Consider the following 26,732-nt stretch of genomic DNA (forward strand, 5'->3'; position numbering starts at 1 on the left):
GCAGCTGTCTTACTGCCCTGCCCCTCTGTTTACCTGTTTGGGTCCTACTGCTCTAGAGTCTGCAACTGGATGCTATCTCTTTGTTTACATGCTGATGTTCTGCCTTTTTGCACTCCATACTTTAGCAAACACCTTGGGAGCACACCTATTTATTCTACCTGCCACTTCCTTTGCCATGGCTTCCCATTGTGTTTGCAATTAGACCCACAAAGGTTCTGGACTTTTTTCCCCGTTGGGAGGGAAAATGTGCAGAAAGGTCTCTTACCTCAAAACAAAAACCAGGGGACTTAAGCTAGTTTCCCAGAAATGACCATAACTAAGACACCATGCATGCCATGCCACTTTGTGAGAAAGGATACTGAAAGTGACCTTAAGTCAATCAAGACAGAAACCACACCTCCAGCAGTATTTCAGCCACTTCTCTACTCTACAAAAGTAGAAAGAATCCTGGAACAGGGTACCTGCACAGATCCTTAATTCATGTCAAATAGAGGATGGTCCTGAGCAGTAGTACTGCACATTTTAGAGCAGCAGTCTAGCCCCTCAGCTACACACAGTGAGCCACCATTCCTCTCTAGTAAAGGGGGAAAGAAGAACGGGGGGGGGGGGAAGGGGCGCACACACAGGGGGTCTGGCATATCCCCTTCCAAACTGTGCTGCTGATCCTATGTGCTGCATCTAGTCATTTTGCAGACAGGACCTTGCCCATGGGTCATAAGTTGAGTGCTACTGGTCCAGAGGATACCAAGAGTGACAGTCAGGAGCTCCACTTCAACAAAATCTGACCAAGATCCTACATAAAACTGACCAAGCCAGAAGTCACTCCCAGAATGACTGTGCTCTGACAGTACTCTGGCTCCCTACTAGCATCACTCAGGAGAATGGTTATCATGTTTACATTTGCCTTTATTGTAAGTGACTGCAATTGCATGACAAGATATGCAGGTGGCATGCCTTTTCATTTTAACAATGCTGACTGCAGCCATCTTGGGCTAATGCAAGTACCTTTCCTTGTTCCACTTCTCCCTCTAAGCTACGATCTTTACAGGTACAAAATGATGATTGCCATTGACTAGTCCTCCCCCTACCCTGTTTCTTGATACCTTTTCTCATTTTAATGACCGAGGCATCCCCCCACCCCCCTTCACTCACCTATATACCTCTCACAGAGTCCATTGCTTGGAGATACCCCTTGCCCTACCCCCAATCCCGACACTGCTACATAAATCAGTTACAAACATACTTGATTTCAAAAAGGTTTAAATCTTTGGCACAGAACTATGTACATAAGGAAATGGGAAAGGGGAGCACATAAAAAGTGGAAACAAGGTGAGATCACTAAAGATGAATATACCCCTCTTCTGCTCGTGCTTGTAGGGAGGCAGTTAGACAGGCCAAAGCTACCATGGAGCTGAGGATGGCAACCCAAGTAAAAGACAACAAGAAATTGTTTTTTAGATATATTGGGAGTAAAAGGAAGGCCCAGGGAGGAATAGGACCCCTGCTAAATGGGCAGAAACAATTGGTGACAGACAGGGGGGACAAGGCTGAACTCCTCAACGAGTTCTTTGCCTCAGTGTTCCTAAGCGAGGGGCACGACAAGTCTCTCACTGAGGTTGTAGAGAGGCAGCAGCAAGGCGCCAGACTTCCATGCGTAGATCCTGAGGTGGTGCAGAGTCACTTGGAAGAACTGGATGCCTTTAAGTTGGCAGGCCCCGATGAGCTCCATCCGAGGGTGCTGAAGGCACTGGCCGACATCACTGCAGAGCCACTGGCGGGAATATTCGAATGCTCGTGGCGCATGGGCCAAGTCCCGGAGGACTGGAAAAGGGCTAACGTGGTCCCTATTTTCAAATAGGGGAGGAAGGAGGACCCGGGCAACTATAGGCCAGTCAGTCTCACCTCCATCCTTGGTAAAGTCTTTGAAAAAATTATCAAGGCTCACATTTGTGAGAGCCCGGCAGGGCAAATTATGCTGAGGGGAAGCCAGCACGGGTTCGTGGCAGGCAGATCGCGCCTGACCAACCTAGTCTCTTTCTATGACCAGGTTACGAAACGCCTGGACACAGGAGGAGGGGTGGATGTCGTATACTTAGACTTCAGGAAGGCCTTCGATACGGTATCCCACCCCATACTGGTGAACAAGTTAAGAGGCTGTGATGTGGATGACTGCACAGTCCGGTGGGTGGCAAATTGGCTGGAGGGTTGCACCCAGAGAGTCGTGGTGGATGGGTCTGTCTTGACCTGGAAGGGTGTGGGCAGTGGGGTCCCGCAGGGCTCGGTCCTTGGACCGATACTCTTTAATGTCTTCATCAGTGACTTGGACGAGGGAGTCAAATGTACTCTGTCCAAGTTTGCAGATGACACAAAGCTATGGGGAGAAGTGGACATGCCGGAGGGCAGGGAACAGCTGCAAGCAGACCTGGACAGGTTGGACAAGTGGGCAGAAAACAACAGGATGCAGTTCAACAAGGAAAAATGCAAAGTGCTGCACCTACAGAGGAAAAATGTCCAGCACACCTACAGCCTAGGGAATGACCTGCTGGGTGGCACGGAAGTAGAAAGGGATCTTGGAGTCCTAGTGGACTCCAAGATGAACATGAGCCGGCAGTGTGACGAAGCCATCAGAAAAGCCAATGGCACTTTATCGTGCATCAGCAGATGCATGATGAATAGGTCCAAGGAGGTGATACTTCCCCTCTATCGGGCGCTGGTCAGACCGCAGTTGGAGTACTGCGTGCAATTCTGGGCGCCACACTTCAAGAAGGATGCGGATAACCTGGAGAGGGTCCAGAGAAGGGCAACTCGTATGGTCAAGGGCCTGCAGACCAAGCCCTACGAGGAGAGACTAGAGAAACTGGACCTTTTCAGCCTCCGCAAGAGAAGGTTGAGAGGCGACCTTGTGGCTGCCTTTATCATCACGGGGGCACAGAAGGGAGTTGGTGAGTATTTATTCACCAAGGCACCCCCGGGGGTTACAAGAAACAATGGCCACAAGCTAGCAGAGAGCAGATTTAGATTGGACATTAGGAAGAACTTCTTCACAGTTCGAGTGGCCAAGGTCTGGAACGGGCTCCCAAGGGAGGTGGTGCTCTCCCCTACCCTGGGGGTCTTCAAGAGGAGGCTAGATGAGTATCTAGCTGGGGTCATCTAGACCCAGCACTCTTTCCTGCTTATGCAGGGGGTCGGACTCGATGATCTATTGAGGTTCCTTCCGACCCTAACATCTATGAATCTATGAAATTTGTTACTAACTATATAATGCTGTAAACACCACAGCAAACTAATACTGAAAATTATTATAATAAAAGCTATGTTCACAACTACATCGTTAAAATGCAATCATAGCTTTTTCTTAAGAAAAAATGTTTACAAAAACTTGTTATAAACAAATTCTAGAGGAAAAAAATACTTTTCATCTTGGAAAAGACTTAATACATATAAACACAGAATTCGTAGCCTTTTAAAACCTTGTAAGTTTAAAAAATGTAAATGTTTTTGTTGTCAGTCATTCAGCATTAATATCCAAAACGCAAACAGCACTTACATTATAACGCCTGAATGAAGTGACAAGTACTGTTATGTACTCTCATGCTTTGCCTCAAACAATGCCCGAAACTCATTGCAAAACAACATTACTGCCATATCGAGATCAGTGTGCAGGAGACTACATGGCTTTCCCCCCCCACACCTCTCTTTAAAAAAAAGAGAGGGAAAGAGTGCTCTAACAAGGCTCTAGCTCTACAAAGCAGGGTTCCCTTTTCCAAGCTGTTTGCACAGTGGATTCTGCACAGGTGTAAGGGCATAACATCAGAAGACACCATCTGGGTGGAACATGTGAAGGCTAAAGAGAATACTGGAAAGCAAGAGGGGCATTTTCTTTCCCATTTTGTCACACGGATCAGGCACAAGTCTTCCAACATTAGAACTGCCTGAAGAAACACAAACGTTGGTATTAGTCTAGCCCTATAAGGAGTACCCTTCACCACCCCACTGATGCTGGCAATTAAATAAAGCTTGTCCTATGCAGCCACCCCAGTCATGAAGCCAGAAGCAAATCAACATACAAGCCACGGGATTCTAAGGGTGGAGTCTGAGTTTTACAAGTGCATCAGCATGCCAGTAAATATGGGAGGAAAGCCAGAAAGACTCTGAAGATATTACGTCTATAGATGACACGCTAAAACCGGGGCAAAGAACTTCTTCCTCCACTATGAAACTTAAAGTAACTGCTTGTTACTTTTGTCATCTTCTAGGGTCAGCAACTAACTCAGGGAGGGTGGCCACCAATGAAAGGCCAAAGTTGGAGTAAAAAGTGTGTGTGTGTGTGTGGGGGGAAGCTTAGTGTGGATCTCTGCAAAGTGCAGAAGGATATCGGGGGGGGGGGCGACGACTATGAAGCAGAATGTCACCAATAAATGCTGCGTGCATGTGCACAGCTGCAGCATGCACGCAGCCAGGAATGCAGCTTGGAGAGTAGCTTCCAACTGGTAAGTCTGAAATGGGGGGGGGGGGGGGGGCTCAGATCTGTCATGACCCAAAGGTATGATTTTGCGTGTGCTTCAGCACTAGAATTATCCCCGTGGGATTACAGCTTCATTGCACGGTGGAGTTTTGCTGCATAGAGAACCTGCGTGCAAGGGAAAAGTTCCCGCCACTTTGCAGCTGTCTTTGCAGGGTGCATTTCTCAAGTTGCGGCAGAAATGCACGGTGCAAGGGATTTCCTGCCACCCGTATGTAAATTTGTTCCCCGCTATTGGCTAGTTCTAAATTATTCCCACATGGCGGCTAGCAATTGGCCTGCTAGCCGTATAAGAGGCTTGAGCCGTTTCCACCCAAGCCGAGGAGGACTCCACATCGATCTCGTGGGGACTCTGGATACACGGCAGGGCAATAGAAACCCTGTGAGAGATCCAGAGAAGTTTGGTGGCCTGATCCACCGCCCACCTCTTCCCGTCTTCGAACGAAAACATTATAAGCCGTATCTACGAGTTTCTATTTCAGTGGTGCGCTTGTCCAGGACATCCGGAGTTCTGTTTGCGTGGAGCCTAGCAAACTCCACATGATTGTTCGTGTTCTATATGTTTGTAACCGCAACTCAAGCAAGTTTTCCAGCCTGCACCGCGACCATCCCGGTATAAGTAAACAATCTTAAAATCTACCATTACACGTCTGTGCCTAATTCTAGCTTGGCGCCCGCCCTCTCCGACCCGGCGTGCCCGGGCTGCCGGCCACAGCCCGCGTGCAGCGCAACAAGGGCCGCGGATTCGCACCCAGCCCGCACATGGCGACGAGGATGGGATCAGGAGAGGGCTCGCTAGAGTTAGAATTAGTTGAAAACTGTCCTTGGAGAAGTGGGAGATGCGACATAGCAAGCGTTGCAGAACTGGAAGTGCATATCGCTTACCACCAGGCGGGCAGAACGGGTAAGAGATGCATCAGCAGACGCCTTTCGCTAAAGGGAGAAGAGGGAGCTTCCGAAAACGAAGCCCTAGAAGGAAGAGAAGTGTGTCTTCACCCTGCGGTGTTCGGGTGTATCATGAGCGACAAGCGGGTCCTGTACAGGCCCCTCGATGCTGTGTCCCTCGCCGAAGTCGACCCGGCGAGCGCGGTGGGCCCGACCCTCACCCGGGAGCGTGCCTGTTGCTCGCGATGTGCCCGGGAGATGAGAGCGCCGATGCCGATCGGCTGGTTCTCCCCTTGTATGGTAATACCTAGACTGAGAGGTCGCGATCTTCCGTCCGAGCTCTGCGAAAACCCGGAGACGGAGGAACGCGCCGTAGATGAGAGAGTGGTCCTACGGTGCGACAAGGGGGGAGAATTGAATGCAACTTTTCAAACTATGACGGATCTAATGAACAAAACTCTAAGTTTGAAGACCCAGCTGCGTATGGCCTTTCGGGCGGTCGGAGAAGCAGCTGAGAGAGGGGATCTTAAAATGCTGCGACAAGATGGCGCCGAGCAGAGAGAAGACCGCGTGGAGGAGCCGGAAAAGAGGGATGGAGCTTCGGAGGAACCCGCGAGGGTTCGGCCAGTGACTCCGCCCAGCAACGTAGCGCTGCTTCTGCTGACCACGCCCCTCTGCTGACAGGAGGGGGAGTTAAGCGGAGGAGTGCATCCGCCCCTCCCATCTGAAACAGCAACAACCCCCACAGTAACAATAGCTACAGCTCCAACAGAGACAACAACAACAACGACTCATGAAGAAACTGATCAGCCTGTAGCATCAAGCAGCCAAGTTATCAATCCGCAGAGTGCAGTTCATGCTACTACTTATTACGCTCGCTCCAGAGCCGAATTGCAAAATTTGTGTAGAGAATCCAGGATCCAACCCGAGGAAACTCTGGCTGTGTGGTTGGGACGTCTGGTCGTGGAGCTTGGGTCCGACCTCCTAGACCAGAAAGAGGCAAGCTTCTTGGTGAGACAAGCTTCATGGAGTAGGGGACATGTCCCTGACATCGACATGGTGGCGTTTAGCGTCCACTGGCCTATTCCAATTCCAGCACTTGTGGCAGGAGTAATCGAACAAAAGGCCCACGTATGGCATGATGGACGACCAGAGCACACCGGTGCAGAACAGCTTGTACTGGCTATCATAGGAGTCTCGTATTGTGCCTGGAACCCAAGAGTATGTACACTGGGACTGACACTGCTCCAGCGAATGCGACCATGGCCTCACTGCCACCTGCGAGACTCTGGAACTGTTCCAGTGACCCTCGACAGCATAGACAGTTGTCTTAAGGTCTATGGGCTGAGGAACATAGTGGTTTTGCGAATTGTGCTTAACCCAATGGTCGACCGCCCTGTGAGTAGTCTCCTTCATCAGTTGCCGAGACTGCGTGTTCTGATGGAGCCAAAACTGCCCAGTGATCGGGAATGTCAATGCCCAACTGAGGCTCAGAACACAAGACGCCACGAATCCGAACGTCCAGTATTACGCCAGAGAACGCAAGAGGAGCGATACACGTTTGGATTCCTCCTGCAGCGTTCTGGACTTAATAAACGACAGCTTCGGATTTTGTGGGACGCAGGACAATGGCAACTAGCCTACGAGTTAGGTTTTCATTACCTAGAAGAAGGTGACGACGACTCCTCGACGATTTCGTCGAGTTGTTGAGTGTGAAAAGAGGGGGCTGTCCAGCATAGAGTCGTGTTTTAAATATCTGTATTTAATAGCGATAGAAAGTTTAATCGACTGTATTATCATGCGGTCCTGTGTAATTTTGTAAATATTAGTGTGATAACCATTTTAAGAAAGTTCTTTTATAGATCTGGGATTCGGAGTGCGTGGTGGAGAGAGGCCCCAAGAGGGACAACATCACCGAAAGGAGCGAGGGCCTGACACGCGATTCCACCATGATGCCCACTGAAGCCCTGATCGTCCAGTTTTTTGTTACGAATGTAATTATGTGTATATGTGTGTGTGCCGGCTATTATTTCATTCGATCCCTTGAGGACGAACTTTTATTGTTAGATAATTTTTTGTTCGTTTAGTTTCACAAACCATTAACAGAGCTACTAATAACCCGGATGATGAACATATAGTATAATTCTATTGTGCCTTCAGCAAGGGGGGATGTCATGACCCAAAGGTATGATTTTGCGTGTGCTTCAGCACTAGAATTATCCCCGTGGGATTACAGCTTCATTGCACGGTGGAGTTTTGCTGCATAGAGAACCCGCATGCAAGGGAAAAGTTCCCGCCACTTTGCAGCTGTCTTTGCAGGGTGCATTTCTCAAGTTGCAGCAGAAATGCACGGTGCAAGGGATTTCCTGCCACCCGTATGTAAATTTGTTCCCCGCTATTGGCTAGTTCTAAATTATTCCCACATGGCGGCTAGCAATTGGCCTGCTAGCCGTATAAGAGGCTTGAGCCGTTTCCACCCAAGCTGAGGAGGACTCCACATCGATCTCGTGGGGACTCTGGGTACACGGCAGGGCAACAGAAACCCTGTGAGAGATCCAGAGAAGTTTGGCGGCCTGATCCACCGCCCACCTCTTCCCGTCTTCGAACGAAAACATTATAAGCCGTATCTACGAGTTTCTATTTCAGTGGTGCGCTTGTCCAGGACATCCGGAGTTCTGTTTGCGTGGAGCCCAGCAAACTCCACGTGATTGTTCGTGTTCTTTTTGTTTGTAACCGCAACTCAAGCAAGTTTTCCAGCCTGCACCGCGACCATCCCGGTGTAAGTAAACAATCTTAAAATCTACCATTACACGTCTGTGCCTAGTTCTAGCTCGGCGCCTGCCCTCTCTGACCCGGCGTGCCCGGGCTGCCGGCCACAGCCCGCGTGCAGCGCAACAAGGGCCGCGGATTTGCACCCGGCCCGCACAAGATCTAGACCTCCAAGGTGAGAGGGAGTAGGGCTGGGGTGCAGGCAGTTTGTTCAGGGGGCACCAGGGGTGGCTCCAGTCACTGCATGCACCCCAGGGGAGGCATGGGGGGGCACGTGCCCCCCTGGATTTGTGTGCAGGGTGAGGACAGGCTGCTTGCTGGGAGCTGGGGACAGGGGCTGTGCCGGCCTCTTCCCGGTGGGGGGCTGGGCCAGGGCTGCACTCAGGGAGGGCAGGGGCAGCTGCAGGGTGGGCTATGGTCACCCCCAAAGTTCACTGTATTTCTCCCATTACCCCCACCCAACCTGAGCACAGCCCCAGCCTGCCCCCCCCTGAAAAGAGGCCTGCACAGCCCCCGACCCTAGCCCACAGAGGGCAGCCTGCCCTTGCCCCATGCACAAATTCAGGGGGCACATGCCCCCAGTGCCTCCCCCAGGGGTGTGCACAGCAGTAAGAGCCAGCCCCCCTCCCCACCCAAGACTGTCCCACACCCTGCCCCAGCCCCATTCCGTCACTCACTGTGGGGACCTCAACCTGCCCCCCCTCCCCCCAATACCCCTTCCACCCCACAGACCTAGCGGCCAGATGCTGCTCCCCAAGCTGCCCGGGATGCATATTGGCAGATCAGATCAGTATCGGCTGACGTGGCCAGTTAATAAATCAGCCATCCATATCAGCAAAAAAAAAAAAAAAAAAAAAAAAAAAAAAAAAAAAAAAATCTTTAATTGGTGCACCCCTAGTTGTTACCTAGAAGAAAGCACAACCACCCAACCAACTGAAACTACCACCATGTGCAGGTAGCAGTTTAGACATTATAAACAAGCAAAGGCTATTCCTTTAGTAAGTATGCTTCAAAGCTGAGCTCACCTTCCACCTCCTCCGCACCCCGAAATATCCTTAAGTTTAGCAACCCAGTACAAACATTTAAGAACTTCATCTGCTGGAAGCAGATATTTCCCACGAAGAAACCTGGTAAAAGGAGAGTGGCTGGAGCCTCCCTCCTTTTCTTTTCACCAACCTATTTTATATCCTTATTGATGCAAGGACTATAGCCAAATCTATATTCCAGTTCTTACCCAATCCAGGTAGCTCACATTAGACTGCTAACCACAAAGCAGCAGCGCCTTAAATCCCTTTAGCCGGTAGGACTGAAATGGAGAAACTCTGTTCCACTAAGTCCCTACACAAGTCCTGACTATATGCTATTCAGATGTAAAGTTGGCTGGCCAAGCATCACAATCCTTACCACAGAACTTCCTGAGCCACTTCTGACATTTGCCTTCCAGAACCGACAGTGCAGGATCTGTTCACCTTTATCCAAATCTGTCACTTGCAGGGCTTTACTACATTTGGACCCAAAAGCTCCTTGCCCACCTGAATCTGTCCACACATGAAGCAGACATTCCATTGTAGCCATGTTTCTTCCCTTCAAAACCTAAAGATAGTAAGTCGGGGTGCTCAAGCCTGGCCTAGATCTGGCCTACAGAGCCATTCCACCTAGCCCACATGGGTCAAAAAATTTGGCAGTGGGGAAGCAGTGACATTAATTGCTGCTCCCCTGCTGCCAAGTTTCCAGACTCATGAGCCACAGACATATGCAGACTTTGAAGTGCTCTAAAAATAACACTGAAAGAAACAGGTATTGTTTTGAAGCACTTCAGCTTACACATATGCTCTACAGAATGTGACAGGACTACCCAAGGGTCCCCTAGCATCCCATGGTGCTCTCACAAATCTCCTTGCCAGAACTGTAAAGCTAGAGGCCCCAGAACCGGGGGTCTAGCCCTTGTACTCAATCCCTGTACACCTCCTGGCAGGAAGGCACGAGGGAGTAAATTCCAGTTAATTCACCACTCTGCGAAGAATACAAATACTGATGAATTATTCAGTAGCCACCAGTAGTTGATAAGGAGATAGGAGGGAGACACAATAGAGGCTAATTACAACAGACGGCAATTTTGCCAAAGGTGAATTAATCAGTTTACTGTACTGAAATCATAGCAGAGAGCCATTGTGTTCATAAAGATATTTCAGGAGTTGAGAATTATGCTAACATCCAAAAGAGAAGAGTCAAGGGCAACATGAGAGGAATCATAATTTTTAGAGTTTGACCCCAACGTAGAATACAGGAGCTTTCAGCTACCTTCAACTGTGTAATTTCACCACACAGGAACAAGCCTGCAATGTTTAGGGTGCAGCAACAGTACAAAAACAACATGGGATACCTCCCCATCATAGAATAGAAGGACTGGAAGGAACTTGTAAGATCATCGAGTCTGTTCCCCTGCCATGAGTAGGGCGTTATTGGGCTCAAGCAAGCTCAGTGAGGTGCTTCTTGTCCAGCCTCCTCTTGAACACCTTCAGGTATGGCGAATGCACCACCTCTACTTGGAGTGTGTTCCAGATTCTAGTTACACTTACAGAAAAGAAGCTTTTTCCTTATGTCTAGCATGAATTTTTCCTCAATTAGCTTGTGCCCATTGGTCCTTGTTCTCCCAAGGGGTGCCTTTCTGAGGAATTGCTCAGTTACCCCAACTGGAAACAAGGACTTAACAACTTGAAAAGATGAATATTTGTACACATTTACACTAAAGCTGTTACACCAGTGCAGCTAACTGATATACGTGCCCTGGGATGAACATTCAGACTTTCTAAACATAGCAACCAACAACCAGAACAAAGAAGGCCCTAGTAAATTCCAAACAAAGGGTTTTTTGGGTTTTTTTATTTTATTGGTCTCCAAGGGCATTTATACACTTGTTATGGGAGGTGGGGGGGGGCGGGGCTTTAACTCAAGTGGTTCCAATTCAGGGCCCCAGGATCCTCACCAGCAGGGAAGTGAAAGCCGCAGTTTTAAACTCGGAGCCCATTTTTGGTGCCAAGTTTAAAACTGTAGCTTTCACATTTGCTTCCCTGGCAGCTGGAAACAGGACCCCTCCACCAATGGGGCTGGTGGGTGGGCAGGGCTGGGGTCTTGCCTGAAGAATCCTGCTGTGCCTGCGGGCTGGGTGGCGCCACACCTGGGGAGGAGGGGACCAAGCCAGGCTGGGAGAGCTCTGCCTTACCCGGAAGGGGGTCAGGGCCAGGCTGGCTGAGCCAGAAGTGCTGCAGCACTAGAGCTCCCCAAAAGTCATGCTAGCCCCACTGCAGCTGAGCTATCCCCCCAAGGGCTGCTGCCTGTCCACACAGACACGGCGCAACACTCCCCGCTGTGCCCAGCCCTCTGCATCTGCGGAGCTGCTCGGGACAGCCAAGCAGCAGCTCCCTGCAAAGGGTGGGGGGGGAGTGAGATTGAGCCATGGGCGGCTAGCTGGTGAGACAGAGACTTTTTTTATTAGACCAACTAAATAGTTAGAAACATTTTTCTTAGCAAGCTTTAAAAACCCTTTGTCATGCTGAGGAACCGTCTGCAGTTGGTGTGTACTATTCATTCCATCCAGGAAGAGCAAATAAGCCAGAGGCTGATCTGCATGCAAAAAAGCCAGTTAGTAAAAGATACAAACTGAGGAGTCAGTGGGTGAGAGACAGGCTGTGGGGGAGAAAGAGGAATGAATGTAGCAGGTAAAAGCAGAGAGGTACTTGGGGAGTCAGACGTCAAGCAAGTTATAATGCGTCATAAATTCAATGTTTATGTTTAGTCCAGGGGTATACTTGGTTGCCATGTTGATCTGAGACGAGAAGAAATACAAAAATCTAGAACTCTTGGTTCCAAAATGATACATTTTATTAGACCAACTGGGAAATCACAAAAAAAGCTGGACCCAGAGGGACAGCTTTCCATTTCCAGCTCCCTCTGGGCAAAAATGAAGTTTAATTCCTGCCTATGGGGACTTTTTAACATCAATACTTTTTACAGAGCCTGATGAAGGGCCTTTGAGCCTGAAATCTTGCAGAAAAGGACAATTTTCTTGTGATTTCCCAGTTGGTCTAATAAGGAGGTACCACTTTGGAACCAAGAGTTCTGGATTTTTGTATTTCTTCTATGTTTAATCCATGATTTTGTTTTTTATCCAGGAGATGATGAAGTGAAGTTCATAGGCTCGTCTGTGAAAAGTGTTTTGTGAATTCCCTTTGAGGATTAATACTGAGAAATTGGACAGAGTGGTTTTCTTGTGAGTGATGTGCCCACACACATAGTTGGGTATTTTTGTCTTTGATAGATTTCCAGTGCGTGTTCATTCTGGTGAGCAGTTGTTTGGTCTCTCCTGCATATTTTCCATCAGGGCATTTGGTGCATTGGATGAGATATATTACATTCCTGGAGGTTCAGGTATAAGATCCAAGAATGGTGATGGTTCTGTTGTGGCACGTAGTAATTGTGGGGGTACTGCAGATATGTTGACAGCTTTTGCATTTCTTTTCATGACATGGTCTGGATCCATTTGGTGCATTTTGGGCCATAGGAAGTTTGCCATTTTGCGTTTTGGGCCATAGGAAGGTGATGAGGTTAGCTAGGTTTAGTGCTTGTTTGAAGGCTAGGATGGGTAGTTCTGGGAAGATCTCTTTAAGAATTGGGTCTCCTTCTAGTATGGGTTGCAACTGTTTGGGGATTTTCCATATAGGTTCAAGGGAGGGGTAATATGTCATAACCAGTGGTGTGCAATTCATGGGGGTTTTCCTTCTGCACTGCAGCAATTCTTCAGGTGATATCCAGTTGGCTCTTTCAAATGTGCATCTCTCTCTCTGGAGGAGTGTCCTTGTTGTGTGAAAGCCTTTTTAGGATCTGTGAGGTGGCAATTCCAGGAGTTCTCCTCGGTGCAAATTCAGTGGGATCTGAGGGCTTGGCTGTATATCACAGGTTTCTTGGTGTGTTTGGGGTGATTGCTGGTTCTGTGCAGATATGTATGTTGGTCTGCAGGTTTCTTGCATAAGGTGCTCTGTATTTTACCACGCTGGATGCTGATCATTGTGTCAAAAAAAGGAGATGTTGGTGCTGGAGTACTCAAGAGATAGTTGGATGGAGGAGTGATGACTGCTGAATTTCTGATGGAACTCAGAGATTGCAGGTTTTCAGTCCACATGATGAAGATGTCATCAATGTATCTTAAGTACAGCAAGGCTTTGATGGTGCAGCCTTTAATGAATTCTTCTTCCAGGTGGCTCATAAAAAGGTTAGCATAGTGTAGGGGCATTTTGGTGCCTATAGCTGTGCCCATGGCCTGGAAGAAATGTTGGTTATTAAAAGTGAAATTGTTGTGCGAGGATGAGGTCAGTATAAGGTGAGTAATATCTTTGAGTCTGTACTCGGAGTTGTCATCTTGCTCTTTTAGGTATGTAAGGCAGGCTTGGATGCCATCCTGGCGTGGGACATTGGTATATAAGTTGGTAACATCCATGGTGGCTAGGAGGGCATTGCTGGAAAGGTGGTCTATGTTTTTAAGTTTTCATAGAAAGTCTGTAGTGTCCTGAACAAAACTCACTCTTTGGGTAACAAGTGGTTTAACGGTTGATTCCACAAAACCCACTGACTCGTTAATTTACATTTTCACTGGCTGGCTTGCATGCAGACCAGCCTCTGGCTTCTTTACTATTCGTTCCATCCAGGAAGAGCACATATCAACTGCAGATGCTTCCTCAGCCTGAACAAGGGTTTTTAAATCCAAAAGCTTACTAGAAAAATGTTTCCAACTATTTAGTTGGTCTAATAAAAGATATCAGATTTACCCAAAGAACCTTGTCTGCCATGTGTGTACATTTGGCCGTAGTGGGGCTGGGGAGCAGGTAGAACAAGTGGGCATGTTCCCCCCAGCCTAGCAGGGTCCACCCAACCTCCCCTGCCAGCACTAGGAGGGGGAGGGGCTCCTCCCCCTCCCCCTAAAGCCCAGCTCCCATAGGGGGAGGGGGCCTCCAATTTTGTGCTTGCCCAGGGCACCAGTACACCTTAAGCCACCTCTGCACACGCCGTCACCGCCACCCCCACCTGCCGCCAATGCCTTCTTTGTGTCAGGGGTCCCCCAAAGGTATGCCTTTCAGGAGGCCCCAAAAAACTGTGCGCCAGCCCTGGCGTTTCATGTATCAGTGTCCCTGCGCTGAAAAATGGTGGCTTTAGTTAAAGCACCCATCAGCATTTTTCAGCATGGGGACGCTGATACACAAGACACTGGAGTCTGCTGGAACACAATAATTACCACACTCTAGCAAACTCGATTAATTGGGTCTGCTCCGACATGCTGTAATTATGGTGTACTGGAGCAGCCTTGCTGCACATACATGGGCACCCTAAAAGCACACATCACTTTTTCATTATTAATAATCAAATTGGCCTGGCTAAGAGCAACACTGACACTAGAACACTTAATCCCCTAAAACCATACATATAGACAAGGCAGAGACCCACAAATTTCACTATGAATTTGAAACACAACTTGAAGGAAACTCCCCCTTTTATGGTCTGTTAGTTTCAAACCACTACTAAATCAACCTTTATTCAGTGATTTTCCTTACCTCACCCATTTTATTAACTTCTATCCTGACAACTCCTGGGACACTCTTCAAGTATCCTTCCAGTGTAGCATGTCCTAGTTGCTTGAAAGGGATCCAGTCTCCAGTCAAGGATTTGTACTCCCCTTGAAGCTTTGGCAAAGGCACTCCATTTTTGTGTGACTGAAGAACAGCTCGTAGCATCTTTGCAACAAGGTCAGCTTCCTGCATTTTTCCTATAATCAAATACCAAAATGTTTACTTGTATAAAATGAAATGACTATTTCTGATTCAGTTACTTTATACTACTTACCTTAACTGTAGGGGGTCTGTGGAATAGGTTTAGTGGAGAAAGACAAAGACCCATAGGTGATGCATTGGCCGAGGGGGAAGAAAGACATGCTCCCTTCCAGATTTCTGCACTGAGTGCAAAGCTGCAGCTCGGCCAGAGTCAGCATCTGGTAGCAACAGGGGCAGCAGCACAGAGTTGTGCCCCCCACCACCCCATTGTCCATATTTACGCATCACGTGTGAGAAGACTAGACTAGGAAAGAAAACCTCACCTTGAGTATTCCATCCAGGAAGAGCACACACCAACTGCTGAAACTTCCTTAGCCTGACGAAGGGTTTTTGAACTCGAAAGCTTGCTTAATAACTATTTGGGTTGGTCTAATAAAAGATATCAAATTCACCCAAGGAACCTTGTCTGCCTTGAGTATGCTTGCATTTAGTCATTTTACATATTTCTAAGTCCTTTAATATTGGAATGTTGTGGCTTTCACTTAGACTGGTGAAAGAATAGCAATGCTAATCTAGCCAGTGAAACAAAACTGATCTTAAAAAAAAATAAATAAAAAAAATAATCATCACAGAATAGGTATTTCTGCAGAGACAATTGCAATAGTGTCCCTCTAGTCCAGGGATGAGGAACATCCAGCTTGTGGACTGGATCTGGTCGGCTCAGGACTCCAGCTCCCAGCCGCCCTTGCCCGCATGGCTTGTGCCAGTCTCCATGGAGACCCCAGCCTCAGCCATGCCAGGAGTGCACATGACAGACCAGCACAGGGGGCTGCTCTGGAGCTGCTGGGAACGTGGGATGGGGACAGACAGCAGAGCCACGATCTGTAGCCTGCACACTCCAGGTAGGGGCGCACAGGCAGAGGATCGTGGCTCTGCCCTGGCTCCTTGCAGCAGTGACATCCTGTCTGGACCCGGGGCAGAGCTGCACGCCCCTGCCCAGAGCATTCAGACTACAGATCACAGCTCCAGAGCAAGCTGCCCCTGTCCCATGTTCCTGGCAGCTCGGGACCAGCTGCCTGAGCCGCTCTGCCCCACGTGCTGCCAGCACAGCTGAGGTCTCTATGGAGACCAGCACAAGCCATGTGGACAAGAACAGCTGGGAAATGGAGTCCCCAGCTGACCAACAGCCCGGAGGTTCCCCATACCTGCTCTAGTCCAAGAACTCTTTTTTGATGGTGGCCAGTGGCAGGTATATTAGAAAGATGCAAAAATTGTTGTAGTATATTATAAAGTATTTTTCCCCAAAATAATATTTCTTCCTAATCTCCTTGGCTAAAAGTTGGATTGTGCCCTGAAAGTTGAGGATTATGCTAGTTCCAAAACAAACTCACCTACTCGCTCGTCTTAAAATTTTTAATGTGGCTAAATATTTATAAACATACAATCCTTTTTGAAACCCACTGAATTCTGACATGTTCCACAGGTCAAATTGTGTACTATGTGAAAAAAAGTATTTTCTTTTACTGAATACCAATTGTTTTACTGGAACAACTTTAAAAGTGACACTAGCATTTAAAACAGTATTATCTAGCTCATCTCTTTCAAACCAGGATCAAGTTAGGTAGGTCATCCTGAACAAGCACCAGTAGCCATTATGGTTAGTACTTTATCACATACTTTAGAAAAAATAATGTTCCATAGAACCATAAAAAGTAGGGCTGGAATGGACCTCCAGAGGTCATCTAGTCCAACTTCCTGCTTGAAGTAGGATAATCTCTATCCAAATGATCCTATACAAATTCATAATCTAAACTCTTCATAAAACTACCATCAATCCTGACATAGCACGCTGACCTGCCACAGGTAAAGCACGGCAGCTAACATCCTGCTTCTATGATGTATCAGTATGCTCAAGAGATCATGGGTAGGGCTCATACCCCCTGAACAGAAGGCAACCCCCCGCCCTTCTATACCAATCTGACCATGGGGTAAAATTTCTTCCTAGCCCCAAATACAGCAGTTGGTCTGACTCTAAGCAGAGGGGCAAGATACTCTAACCAGGAACTTCCAGCTTTGGTCCCAGTGGGAACACTGGCATACCCCAGTTAAAATCCCCAGCCTTCACCCAATACCTCTGAGGGAAGCTTAAAACATCCTGACACATGTAGCAGAAAGGGGGAGTGGAAGCAACCAGCAAGGCCTAGAAGCATGGAAAATACCCATAGAACATACGTCTAGATCATTCCCGATAAGTGGCTGTCCACTTCTTGAACACCTCCAGTGATGGAAAGTCCATAACTTCTCTAGGCAGTTTATTCTACTGCCTCACTATTCTAAAAGTGAAAGTTTTTTCCAGATACCCCATCTAAACTTACTTTGCTGCAACTTCAAGCCATTGGTCTGTGTCCTTCTCTCTTTCTACAGAGAGAAAAGGTTCTTTCCCTCTTCTTTATGGCAGCCTGTCAGGTATTTGAAGTTTGCTATCATGTCCCCTCTTAAGCACCTTTTCTGCAAGCAGAACATGCCTAGCTCCTTCAGTCTCTCTTTACATGACGTGCTTTCCAAGCCCTTTATCATCTTTGTTGCCTGCCTCTGGGCCCTCTCCAACTTCTTCACATCCTGTTAAAAAATGTGGGGCTCAGAACTGCACTCACTCCTAATGAGGCCTAACCAGCGCTGAGCAGAGAGATCCAAGATGTTTTAAAAGCATATTTAAATATCTTATATTATTCCTCAAGCAAAACTATAGAATTATATGGGAAAGTACACGCGAGTAATTATTCCCCAGGCAAGACTACTGGAATGGTTACAAGCCTATGTTATATCCCCAAACAGAGCATTATAAAAACTACAGGCTATTCAGAAGTAAGGGTTAACTTAACCTCCACCCCCAAATCCAGGCACATTTAGATAAGGAAACATACAATTAGGGCGCTTGAACAGCCTTGACTCTGTCCTGTAATACCACCATGCAATAATCAAATGATTAATGTTTGCGCTCTCAGACCATTTGCTTGATTAAAGATTCAGGTTTCCTTCACTTCATGTGGGTTCTGTATGTGTGAATTCGCTCTTATGCAATGACCCTTTTTATACCAAAAATTCATTATATGCAAGATAAATTCACTTTTATGCAATCGGTATGGTGGCAGCCCACAGTCAGCTGCTTTGTGTGGTGCATTGTGGGAGTGACGTGCACCAAAATAAGAGTCTCCTGTGTGGATCTATGCTCCTCACTTGTTGTCTGTGATGTATTTCTGTAGTTGCCATCCCCATTATGGTAACATTCACCACCACCCTGTGCTTGTGTGTACTGTCTGCTGTTGGTGAGTACCAAAACTGTCTTGTAAGAGTGGTAGAAATGGGTCTGGGGGTCAATACAGTTGAGGTCTTGGAACATATCCCTATTTGTTACATTCTAAAGTGGGTTCCCTTTATGCAAATTTGAGTTATGCACCATTAACCAGAAACGCATGCACAGCATAAAGCAAGGGAAACCTATATATTTTCTTCCCCTCTAGTGTTATTACCAAGGATACACGTTTTCTGTTTCCCACGGAAAAAACAGAGTAAATCCATGGCAAACATGGATTTCTCATTTTACCAGAGAAACCCATGGATTTTGTTTGCAGTTTTGCAATGAGCTCCCTGAAGGCTGGCAGAGTTCCAGCCTGCAAGGGGCTGGGAGGGAGCAGGAGGGTGGTTAGGCAGGGCGCGCCATGCACAGAGGAGGGACATGCACATGGCTGTCAGGCAGCCTGGAGAGCAGCTCCCACAAGTAAGTGGGGGGCAAGAGGGGGACTGAGGCCCCTGTAGGGAGGGAGGAAACTAGGCAGAGCTGGGGCTAGGGGCTGCAGTGCACAGCTGCAGGGCCCCAGCAGGGAGCAGGACAGGGCTGTGGGGGACTCATCTGGGGGAAGGGAAGGGCCAGCCCCCCACTGCTGTGCACACTCCTGAGGGGCGGGGGGGGGACCTGTACCCCCCAGATCTTTGGGTAGGGCAGGCACAGGCTGCACACACAGGCTCTCACTCTGCTTCCCTCCCTAGGATGGGCACTGTCTGGGGTGCTCTGCTCGGTGTCCCCCCGAGGAGCACTTGTTTTGGCCCTATGACCTTGCACGTGCATGCCCCGTTTTCTTTTTTGTTGTCCCCAGGAATCAGTTGGTGTTTTTAAGGCGCAGGCTGCCAAAACCCAGTGGCAGTGCCTAGATTTTAAAGACATCGGAAAGACCACGGCCGGACGTGCTCTTTGACGCAGATCCAGTGGATGACGGAACACGCCGGCCGCCTACCCAGTAGCAGCCCATAGAGACTAGCAGTTTTTATCCGTGAGCTGAGGACACCAAATAGTCCCATAGGGCCTCTGCAGCCCAGCAGGCACAACCCGGCATGATAGGGAACAACGGAGCCACACAAGGATCTTCTTGCTGCTGCAAGATCTGCGCCGCCCTGGTGATGTGCCCCCTGCGCATGCTGCTGCTTTGAGGCGCACTACCCTGCACTGCTGCTCTCACTGCAGCCCCGCACGCAGGAGGCACGTTGCCAGGGCAGTACAGAGCTTGCAGCAGCAAGTAGCTTCTCCATGTGGTTTCGCTGTTCCCTCCCATGCCGGGTCACACCCACGAGGCTGTGGAGGCCCCAGGAGAGGGAAGCAGGGCAGGAGCCAGCACCTGTCCCACATACAGATCTGGGGAGGGTCACAGGTTCCCCCTGCCTCCTGGGAGTGTGTGCAGTGGCAGGGAGCCAACCCCCCACTCCCCCATAGCCCACAAGGGCTGTGGGGGACCTTTAGTCTCAGATTTTGGGGTTTATTAGAGAATTTGCAATTTTTAATCAAGGAAAACCAGGGTCCCTGGTGACTAGAAACCAGTTCAAATCTGTAACACAACAGAAGTTCAGTGCACATAACCCGCTTTCAAAGCAGCCAAAACTGGTTTAAGATAAACCTGAATGGCTATAATATCAGACTTAAACGATTTAGGTTAAATTGGTTTATTGAACTTTTGTCCCCGTTCCCCTTCAGATTCAAGTTAACTCACAGTCCTCCAGCATCCCAGGATGCTTTACTCCTCCCAGCATCCACCCCACCCCACCCACCCTTTGCAGGCTGGGCAGGCTAGCCTTGGCTCAACCTGTCTGCTCCAGCCAAGCAGATTGGCTGAGAGGGCTGAAAGGCATGCTCTAGCACACCCTGGCTTCTGGCCTGGGTCACTGTAGGCATGCAGCTGCATTTCCAGAATCAAACTAAATGTCTGTTCACTTGTCTATTGGTTCAATCTATGCAGTTTAGCAAAGTCTGAGTCGATTCAGCTGTGGTCTTTTTGATTGTCTGTACTTCATCTCACAGAAACAGAATAAAATACAGATGGAGGTTTCCTTTTAAAAACTTACATTTGTACAGCAAGAACAGCTGTACATTATAAAGGGCGGGGAGGAAGGGTCTTAAAATCCTTGAGAAGCAAAACTTAAATGGAAAGCACACTGGAATCTCAGACAGAGAGATACAACACCTTAATACTGAATTTGGTGTGGTTTGGATCATAGGGAGTTTACTTCTGGTAATGGAGTTAGCAAGGTTCGGTGCTTGTTTAAAGGCTAGGATGGGTGGTTCTGTAAAGATCTCTTTTAAGAATTGGGTATTCTTCTAGTATGGGTTGCAATTGTTTGAGGATTTCCCGTGTAGGTTCCAGAGAAGGGTGGTATGTCACAACTAACAGCATGCAATTCATGGGGATTTTCTTTTTGTACTGCAGCAAATCTTCACATTGTATCTGGGTAGTTTTGTCAAAAGTACGATCTCTCTCTCTCTCAAGGAGTGTCCTTGTTGGGCGAAGGCCCTTTTGAGATTTGCAAGGGGGTGGGGGGCCAATCATGGGTATTCTCCTCAGTGAAAATGCAGTGGTATCAAAGGGCTTGGCTGTAAATTACAACTTTGTTGGTGTGTTTAGGGCAATTGCTGGTTCTGTGTAGATATGCACATTGGTCCAGGGGTGTCTTGTGTAGGGCGATTTGTATTTTACCTTTTTCAATATTGATCATGGTGTCTAAAAAGGAAATGCTGGTGTTAGAGTATTCAAGAGATAGTCTGATGGATGGGGTGATGATTGTTGAGTTTTTGGTGGAAATCAGGAACTGGAGGGTTGCAGTCCAAATGTTGATGTCATCTATTTACCTCAGTTATAGCATGAGTTTCTGGCCTGGAACTGTGGGGCTGTTCCCGCCTCCCTCCACCGGAGAGGGAAATTCAGATAAGAGAGTGTGGGGGGAAAGAGGCAGGAGAGGACCGCAGGTGATCGCCTCAGTGCTTAGGGCTGGGTGGCAATTGGCCAGATGCGGAGTGGCGGATTCAGCAGGGGGGTGCCAAGCAGCCAGATGTGAAGCCAGAAGCAGCGCAGTCACCACTCTGCCTGGCTCCACGGCCCCCCCCCCCCCCCCCCCCCCCCCCCAAGCGCAAGGCCCAGGGCGGTCACCTTGATTTACCCCCCCCCCCCCCCAACGGACAGTCCTGCAGCCAGGAACCTCATGGTACTGGAACGCGACAGCAGGAAAGAAAGCTGTGAAAGCAGCAGCAGCCGGGGGGGGGGGGGGGGGGGGGGGGGGGGGAGTGGCAGCAAGTGGGCACATGGGAGTGCAGCAACAGCTGGGCCTGCACCAGTGTTCCAGGGCCAGGCAGGGAAAGTGCAAGGTGAGGGCTGGCAGGGGCTCTATGGAGCCAGGCCAGGCTGTGCCATCAGGGAGAGAGAGGAGGCAGCCCGGCTCCAGAGCCCCTACCAGCTCGGCCCCATGCTCCTGCCGCCCTGCTCTGAGCCCTGCTGGAGCTGGCCCTGGGGCACCAATGCAGGCCCCACACTCCCGCCCAGCTGTTGCCACACTCCTGTATGCCCACTCACTGCCACTCACCCCCAGCCTATAGCTGCCAATTCACCACTTTCCTGCCCACACACTGCTGCAGCACCATGTGGCTCCCAGCTGCACCACCAGATTGTGGAACCTGCACTGGTATCCCGGGGCCAGAAGCAGGAGGGGTGAGTGCAAGAGAGTTCATAGGGTAAGCCCCACAAGCACATCCCATACACATGCACCCACACCCCCGCTTGCACTATCATACATGCAGACCAACTCACACCCCATCACATACCCCAGCCATCGCCCCCACAAACCCCATACCCACACACACCCCACATAATCATGCACATACCCACATGCTCCCGCACCCCACATACCTATACCCACCCCCATGCCCCCCAACATACACAAAAGACTTCATTTAAGCTAGTGTGCAATCACCTCTCTGTACCCTACACAAACACATGTAAATGAGGCCAAAATATTTTTTGGAATCAAAATAATGAATGTTGTAGCTGTTCAATTTTTTATAATATAATTTGGTATTTCTCTGGTTCTGAGATGGCAAAACCCCTTGCTGAAAAGAATACTTCTGGGGGGCAAGGGGAGGGACCTCTGGTGGCAAAGGTCAGGGGTTAGGGGGCAGGACTTCCAGTCATAAGATGGCAACCGGGTGCAGGACACCTGTCAAGGGCCAGGGCTACTCGTATGGCCATCAACAACTCGCCAAAACTTGGTAAGCAGCCCTCCAGACAAAATTGCCTACGCTTGTGACAGAGGGACTGATAGGCTTCCAAACAGCTTTAAAGTTGTAAATATATCAATAAAACATTGCACCACAGATCGATCGATCTCTCTCTCTCTAATTTGGGACTTTTATTTTATTTTTTTTAAATCAGAGAATTTGCAATTTTTAAACAGGAAACACCAGGATTCCTGCCAATGAGACAAGTGGCAGGACCCAGGCAGAAGAGCCTGCCCAGGGCTGGCACCAGGGACCCAGCTGGAAGGCAAGTGAGGTGGCTGACCTCCTGGCCATTTAGGCCCAAGAGGACAGGCTCTGACAGTTCACAGCAGACCATCACACTGAGCACATCTTCCAAAAGATAGCTGCACAGATAGCAGAGCAGGGGAACACATAGCAGCAGTGCCATACAAAGGCCAACTGTATACCTACAGCCCACTGGCAGCTGGCCCCGAGGGGCAGACGGCTCTGCTGCAGTGCTATGCCACAGCCCAGATGACTGTGCAATCCCCATCCAGGTCTGGCAGCATATAGACATGGGTCTGCACATCCAAGGGGGTGGATGCTGTCGTAGGTAGCAGCAGGTCACAGCCAGGCAGCAGCCCCGCCTCCTAGACTGCTGCAGTGGGTAGAGGGTGCAGGGGCCACTCTAGGTCAGCGCTGCTGCAGCAGTCCAGCTGGCACCAGGGGCTAGCGTCCCTATATGTCAACTTGCTGGGCCTTAGAAGCACCTGAGAGCAAGTAGCCCCGAGCTACTCACCAGGGCAGCTTTTTATACTGCTGGGGGTGCTGGCCCCAGCTTTGAACTCCCCCTGGCTGCAGATCCAGGAGGAGCAGGGCAGGGTCAGTTTGCCCCAAGTGGCACAACTTGTCCCACACCAAGATGCATGTTCAGGCACATGTGCTGGGGCAGAAGTCTCTGACACAAATTTGTGCTGCTCCTATTCAAGCTGTTGCAAGCACACGTGCCTGCGTGTATGAATGTGCCCTATGAATTCATCAATATCCTGAGGTCTGTACTCTGAGTTGTAACTTCACTCTTGTAGATATGAGGCAGGCTTGGATGCCATTCTGGTGTGGGATGCTGGTATATAAGTTAGTGACACCCCATGGCAGCTAGGAGGGTATTACTCGGAAAGTGGTCTATGTTTTTGAGTTTTTGCAGACAGTCTGTTGTGTCTTGGATAAAACTCAGTCTTTGGGTGACAAGTGGTTTTAGGATGGAGTTCATGAAACCCAATATTTCTTCCGTTAGGGTTCCATGGTTGGAAATGATAGGTCTGCTGGGTTCCCTCATTTGGAGATTTTAGGGAGCATGTAAAATGTCCCTGAATTAGGTAGCAGAGGGATTGGGGTCTGAAGTTTTTCTTGTGATTCAAATGGAAGTGATGGTGGTTTTGAGTTTTTTGATGAAAAGGGGAGTTGGATCTTCCTCTAGTTTTGTTTGTTTGTTTTATAGTTGGTAGGGTCAGAGAGCTGTCTGTTAGCTTCTTTTATGTAAAACTGCCAAAGGACCGAGTTTTAAACTCAAAGAACGAGATTATACTTTTGAAAGAGCCACCCAGATACCATGTGAAGATTTGCTGCAGTACAAAAAGAAAATCCCCATGAATCGCACACCATTAGTTATTATGGCATACCACCCTTCTCTGGAACCTACATGGAAAAATCCTCAAATAACTGCAACTCATACTAGAAGAAGTTCCAATTCATAAAGAGATCTTTCCAGAGCCACCTATTCTAGCGTTTAAACAAGCACCAAACCTTGCTAATCTCATTACCAGAAGCAAACTCCCTATGACCCAAACCACAGCTAATGGATCCAAGACCATGTCAGGACAAGGAATGCAAAACCTGCCAACACACCTCCACCACTCCCACAATAACCACACCCCATTACCATTCTTGGATCTTACACCTGCACCTCCAGAAATGTTATACATCTCATCCAAGGCACCAAATGCCCTGATGGAAATATGTAGGAGAAACCAAAACAACTGCATACCAGAATGAATGCACACTGAAAATTTATCAAAGACAAAAATACCCAATTACCTGTGTGTACACACTTCTCACGAGACAATCACTCCTCCTCTGACCTCTCAGCTCTAATCCTCAAAGGGAACTTTCAAAACACATTTCATAGATTAGCTTATGAATTTCACTTCATAAATCTACTGGATACAAAAAAAATAAATCAATCATGGACTCAATATAGACATTGAATTTATGACACATTGCAACCTGCCTGACATCTGATTCACCTGCCTAAACTGAAGTTAGCATCTACATCCCCCCACTCCCCCTTTGTTTTCCTAATTTCCAGCTATTTAGGCTCACAGACTGCCTCTTTTCTACTTCTGGAGAACTCTTTACTACAGCAGAGTATCCCTTTGCTTAGCTTTGGCATTCCCCTTCACCTATTCCACTCCCCACCCCTCTTTCTCTACCCACTGTTTTCTTAGTTTCCACCTATTTATCTTCTCACTGACCTCCTGTCACTTTTAGCTTCTTTCATTCCTCCCAGAGCTCAGAACAACAGCAGTCTCCCTATGCCTAAAGAAGGGTGCTTGTGACCGAGAGCTTGCAAAGACACCCCCCCGCAACTACTCAGTTGGTCTAATAAGAGATCTCACTCCTACCCGAAGAGCCTTGCCTGCCTGTCCTTAGACCCACGGGCTACAACCAAAAGCCGTAGCAATTACATATTGTTCGGAAGTGCTGCCCTGCCTGGCAGACTCTCCATGTGCCACCCAGCTCTGACCAGGTGCCTTACAGCCAACTCTGGACTTGTCCCGGGCCACGGGAGATCCAAGCCCTTACCGCCCGGCTCGAGGGGTACAGGAAGAGCAGCCCACAGCACCCCTGCCAAGCCGCAGCGCCCGCCGGCTCCCAGACCTGGGCCCTCCCGCACCTCGCGCAGCGCCCCAGGGCCGGAGCACAGGCGGGCCCAGGGGCGGGGGCGGGGTCCGCGTCCCAGGCCGAGGCCAGAGGGGGGCTTTCCTCCCGGCTCGAGCAGCGCCACGGCAGGTCCCCGCTCGCCAGGCCGGCTCTGCGGGGGCCCCGGCGACGGCTATAGAGAGCGACCAGCCGGCCCGGAGCTGCCCTGGCGCAGGCCCCAGTCCCGGCCCCGGCCCGCTCCTCACCCTGGGCGAAGCCGATACGTGCCGGCGCCCCTAACTCACCTCGCGCCAGCGAGCCGGGCCGGGCCCGCTGCCACCGCCCGCACACAGGAGCCGCCCAGCCCCGCGCCGTTCCAACGACTTTAACCGCACACGCCCCTCGCGGCGGCGCACGCGCCGCGTCCACTTCCTGCTCCCTCCGGCCGCAGGTGCAGAGCTGGGAGCCTGCCTGGCCCACCCGGGTGCCGGCAGCAGCAGCGGCGGCGGCGATCCCCAACCGCCGAAGTGGACGCAGCAGCCCCGCCCCCGTGATACCTTCGCGGGGCGGGGCCAAGACAACGGCAGCCCCGCCCCGCCCCCCGGCTCCCTGAGAGGAAAGGAAAGTGAAAGGTGCCTCCGGCCCGGCCCGGGTCAGCTCCGCCCGCCCAGGAAGCGGGAACAGCTGCTCCCCACGAGCTGCGGGGTGAATGCCTGGAAGGGACCCACCCTCACCCGCCCCCCTCCCCCAAAATAACCGAGGGCACCACGCCCGCCTCAGCACCACATATAAGGAGCCAACATAGAGGACAGTCTCTTGTCCTCTATCGATACAAAACCTGACCTCTTTAGAGCCTGTATTTTCTCTTCAAGAGGACATGAAGACGTCAGGTTTCATATCAATAGAGGACAGCATAGCAGAAAACAGGGAAGTCCTCTATGACGGCCACCCCTTTATGCTGGTCTTGCCCCCCTGCTTTGTCCCCTCCGTCATGGTGGTGCTCCACCATCCCGCTCCGTCCCCCTCCACCGCCTCCAAGCTTGAGAGTTCCTCCCCCATCCACGACCGCCTGGCCTGCTCCACTGCAGCCATGCCCCAGAGAGCGTTAGGAACAGACAGATACACAGACAGATGGACTAAGCCCTTTATATATAGAAATAGTGACTGAGGCACTGGCAGGCTTTAAAACTGTAAATGTATCAATAAAACATTGCATTCAACTGGTAGCTCTGTATCATGGGTGGGCAAATTGCGGCCCACCAGGCCA

The 26,732-nt window shown here is 49.5% G+C and overlaps 1 protein-coding gene across 4 annotated transcripts in view; it reads right to left on the minus strand.

Moving 5' to 3' along the window:
* The window catches only part of TDRD7 (tudor domain containing 7), a 99,656-nt gene extending 73,808 nt beyond the window's left edge, over positions 1-25,848 (minus strand). For 2 of the 4 annotated variants that reach the window (XM_059724544.1, XM_059724543.1), the window contains exons 1-3: positions 25,771-25,826; positions 24,641-24,759; positions 14,779-14,990 (exon numbers count right to left, since the gene is read on the minus strand). In XM_059724544.1, coding sequence (XP_059580527.1) covers positions 14,779-14,985 — 207 coding nt within the window. In that variant the 5' untranslated portion in view covers positions 14,986-14,990; positions 24,641-24,759; positions 25,771-25,826. Of the gene's footprint in view, positions 1-14,778; positions 14,991-24,640; positions 24,763-25,770 lie in introns of those variants that run through there. The other 2 variants (XM_006259248.4, XM_019490766.2) reach the window with 2 other exon arrangements.
* Between the last annotated feature and the right edge of the window lie 884 nt (positions 25,849-26,732).

Source organism: Alligator mississippiensis, chromosome 3, assembly GCF_030867095.1.
Source record: "Alligator mississippiensis isolate rAllMis1 chromosome 3, rAllMis1, whole genome shotgun sequence".
NCBI lineage: Eukaryota > Metazoa > Chordata > Crocodylia > Alligatoridae > Alligator > Alligator mississippiensis.